The 3,401-nt window shown below is 44.5% G+C and overlaps 1 protein-coding gene across 1 annotated transcript in view; it reads left to right on the forward strand.

Annotated features, from left to right (window-relative positions):
- Positions 1 to 3,103, forward strand: part of Cpxm1 (carboxypeptidase X, M14 family member 1) — a gene marked incomplete at its 5' end in the record, with an annotated part of 8,375 nt that extends 5,272 nt beyond the window's left edge. Inside the window, 2 exons of the mRNA XM_010611059.3 lie at positions 669 to 771; positions 869 to 3,103. Coding sequence (XP_010609361.1) covers positions 669 to 771; positions 869 to 1,110 — 345 coding nt within the window. The remainder of the gene's footprint in view (positions 1 to 668; positions 772 to 868) is intronic.
- Between the last annotated feature and the right edge of the window lie 298 nt (positions 3,104 to 3,401).

Below are 3,401 nucleotides of genomic sequence, written 5' to 3' on the forward strand. Positions count from 1 at the left end.
GCCACAAAAGACCCCGCGTCAAAAAAAAAAAAAAAAAAAAGAAAGCTTCCTCTGAGGAGATAGCTCAGTTGGACAGCATTGCCTACCATGTGCAAGGCCTCAGGTTCAGAGCCCAGTACCAATAAAAAGAAAAATGCCAAAATAATCTCCGGTACAAAAAAAAAAAAAAAAAAGAAAGCTTCCTCTGAGGAGATAGCTCAGTTGGACAGCATTGCCTACCATGTGCAAGGCCTCAGGTTCAGAGCCCAGTACCAATAAAAAGAAAAATGCCAAGTATGCTACTGAGGAGGCTGAGGCAGAAGGACCAGAGGTTCAAGGCCAGCCTGGGCAACTGGGACCTTGTCACAAATAAATAATAAAATAAAATTTAAAAAATAAAACATGGGCTATGGATGTAGCTCAAAACTCGCTGGGTTCAATACCCAGTACATTAAAAAAAAAAAAGATTTTGCAGAAAATAAACCCAATGACAATTGTCACTGAACTTGGAGAAGATAAGCTTTCCTAGCAGTCCAGATGTAATTTTATTAGTCAGGGGAGAATTTTGCCAGAAGTTTTGTCACCTAGAAACATTTTAACAGGTTTTCTGGGGGACACAAGAAGAAAGATAGCTGAAGGTCACCTTCTCAAGCAGAGGGGAAAGGATTTGGATAACTTTTCCCACACAGGTTCGCATGGGCATTGCAGGAGTTGTGCGCGACAAGGACACAGAGGAGGGGATTGCTGATGCTGTCATTGTTGTGGATGGGATTAACCACGATGTTACAACAGGTGTGTGTGGAGAGGGGTGGGAAGGGACTGGAGGGCTTTTGGCTGGGACAAAAGTAGAGGATCACCGGGTCCTGACTTTGCCCTTCTTTCTCCTTAGCGTGGGGTGGGGATTACTGGCGGCTCCTGACCCCAGGGGATTATATGGTGACTGCCAGTGCTGAAGGCTACCATGCAGTGACACGTAGCTGCCGGGTCACCTTTGAAGAGGGTCCGACCCCCTGCAATTTCTTGCTCACCAAGACTCCCAAACAGAGACTGAGAGAGCTGCTGGCAGCAGGGGCCAAGTTGCCCCCAGACCTTCGGAGGCGGCTGGAGCGGCTGAGAGGTCAGAAGGATTAATGTCCAGCTGAAGAGAGGAAGAGCCTTGGGCAGGCTGGACCTGTCTAGAACTAAAGGGGAAGAATGGGGAGGGAGGGACACTGTGGAGGAGCAGATGTTCTGGCTTATTAAAGCTACCTGCCATCTTCCTTGTTCTCCCTGTTGTTTGTGGCCCAGGTCCTCGCCAGGGCAGGCCTCAGCCCACCTCTCCATTCCTGTTCTGCCCACATCTGCATGCTCCTGACTCTGGAGACACTGTGTGGAAAGAGGACCCCGCCTGGACTCTGAACTCAGAGCTCACAGAGAAACTCATTTCTACCTGTGAACTTCTGCCACAGGTGCCATTATGTTCTGTGAGCATCTGCCTAGTGCCAAGCAAGTGAGGAGTCGAGGGTTAACGGTGCCCACACCTGCCCTCCTGGGCTTCCTGGGTTAAGTGTGAGGCTTTCAGAGGTGGAGGCAGGTTGCTGTGGAAATCTAGATGTGGGAAAGGTGGCACTGAAGATCTGCAGGGATTCAGTCGAGGATGCAACGGAGATGATGGTTCTAGGAGTTCGGATGGAAGGTGGGCTGGATGTGGGGTTATGGACAGAGCCCAACCCAAGGAGGAGGGAGCCAAGCAGATCAGCTGAGACTGTTTGGATCTGTTTAATCGGCCATTCTCAGAGTGTTGATAAGCAACAGGCTTTGATTAGTTTCTTTCAGACTTGAGGGATTATGTATGAGTGTCTTGCTAGGAAAACCACCCATTCTAAGGATTTCAAGCATAGAAAAAATTAATGCTAGATACTGGAAATGAAGGTCTTAGAAAAGTCAAGTAAGAAAAAGGGAGAAGGGAATTTCACTCCGAAAGCAGGAAGCTGATAACACTCCTGGGCTGGTGCTGCTAAGCTTGTATTTGCTTACGGTGGTACTGGAGCTCACAATCAACATGGTCACCTGTTGCCACCCGAGATCACTTATGGTCACCTGCAATGGCTAGGGCCAGAAATAGAATCTCTCTCTTCCATTTCCTAATCTCTAGAAGTAAACCTATAAAATGTAGGCTCCTAGGTAGAGCTTCCAAGGGGGTCAGAAATGGGGCAAATACTAATGGGCAAAATCTGTCCTAAAGGCAGCATGTAGCATTATGTAAAGTGTGCCTAGTGCTTGGCTACTGCTCTGTTTCTTGAGCTGTCTCTTCTCTCAGTCTTCACCTTTAGACTCATTTAATTACAGTGAGAAAGACTTTTCACTATCAGGTATTGAACCCTTGGCTTTTGCCCTGAGTTCCACTCCACCCTCCTTTTAAATTGAGACTTTTTATTCAGTAGGTCACCCAGCTTGGCTGAAACTTGCAATCCTCCTGTCTCAGCTTCCCAGATTGCTGGGATTACTCAGAGACACTACAATGAGAGAGTTAGTGTCACATTTTCCTGCACCTTTTCTCTCCACCTTCAATTCCTCTTATATAATGTCACTTCTTCAAAAGGTTTTTATTTGTCTAAAATGTACCTAATGAAAACTGTCTAGAAATGCACATCTGTACACACTCATACAAAATACACTTCAGGTTTAAAAAAATGCTATCTGCACTCCTGCACACCTTGTACACCCTTCCAGTAAATACACCCTTACCTGCCAAAGGATCATTATGGCAACTCCCACCTAGTCCAAAATTGCCTACTTTTTGGATGGAATTTCCTGCGTGCTTCTGGGTTTGGCCTCTGATTTCTTGGTTCCCATTTTGGTTTCACTGGATATAATAGTTCTTAGCTGTAGATGACAGAATCACTCTGGATGGTTTAAGAAAAAGGATATATTAAAAGGTTTTAGGAAGTTTACATAATCTCCACGAAAACAAGATGCTGGACTCTATTGCTGCATAATCTCAGCACAACTGGTGTCAGCAAACCCCAGTGAAATTCCCAACCATGTCATGAGGTTGTTGTAGTAGAATTACCATGCTCACCATTGCTGTCTGAGTGGCAGGTATGTTACTAAAGACAAGGTGATAGAAACTTCCATGCTTGTTTTTTTTAATTAAAGAAACTTTTATTAGTGCATGTTAATATTAAATGATGATGGAATTTATTTGGGGAAGTTGATACATGCAACTGATATATCTTAATCTGTTTCATTCCTTCCACGACATTTCCTCCTTTATCCCTTTTCCCATTCCTAGAAGTCTACTCTTCTGCTTTTCTGTCCTCTTTCCTTTGTTTTTGAATTTTATTTGTTTATTTATTGACTTATTTATGCTTTTTAAGGCTTCATGTAAGAGAAATCATGCAATATTTAACTTTCTGAGTCTGGCTAATTTCACTCAATGT

The sequence above is a fragment of the Fukomys damarensis genome, unplaced genomic scaffold, assembly GCF_012274545.1.
Source record: "Fukomys damarensis isolate Sample0158 unplaced genomic scaffold, DMR_v1.0_HiC HiC_scaffold_7, whole genome shotgun sequence".
NCBI classification, from domain to species: Eukaryota; Metazoa; Chordata; class Mammalia; order Rodentia; family Bathyergidae; genus Fukomys; species Fukomys damarensis.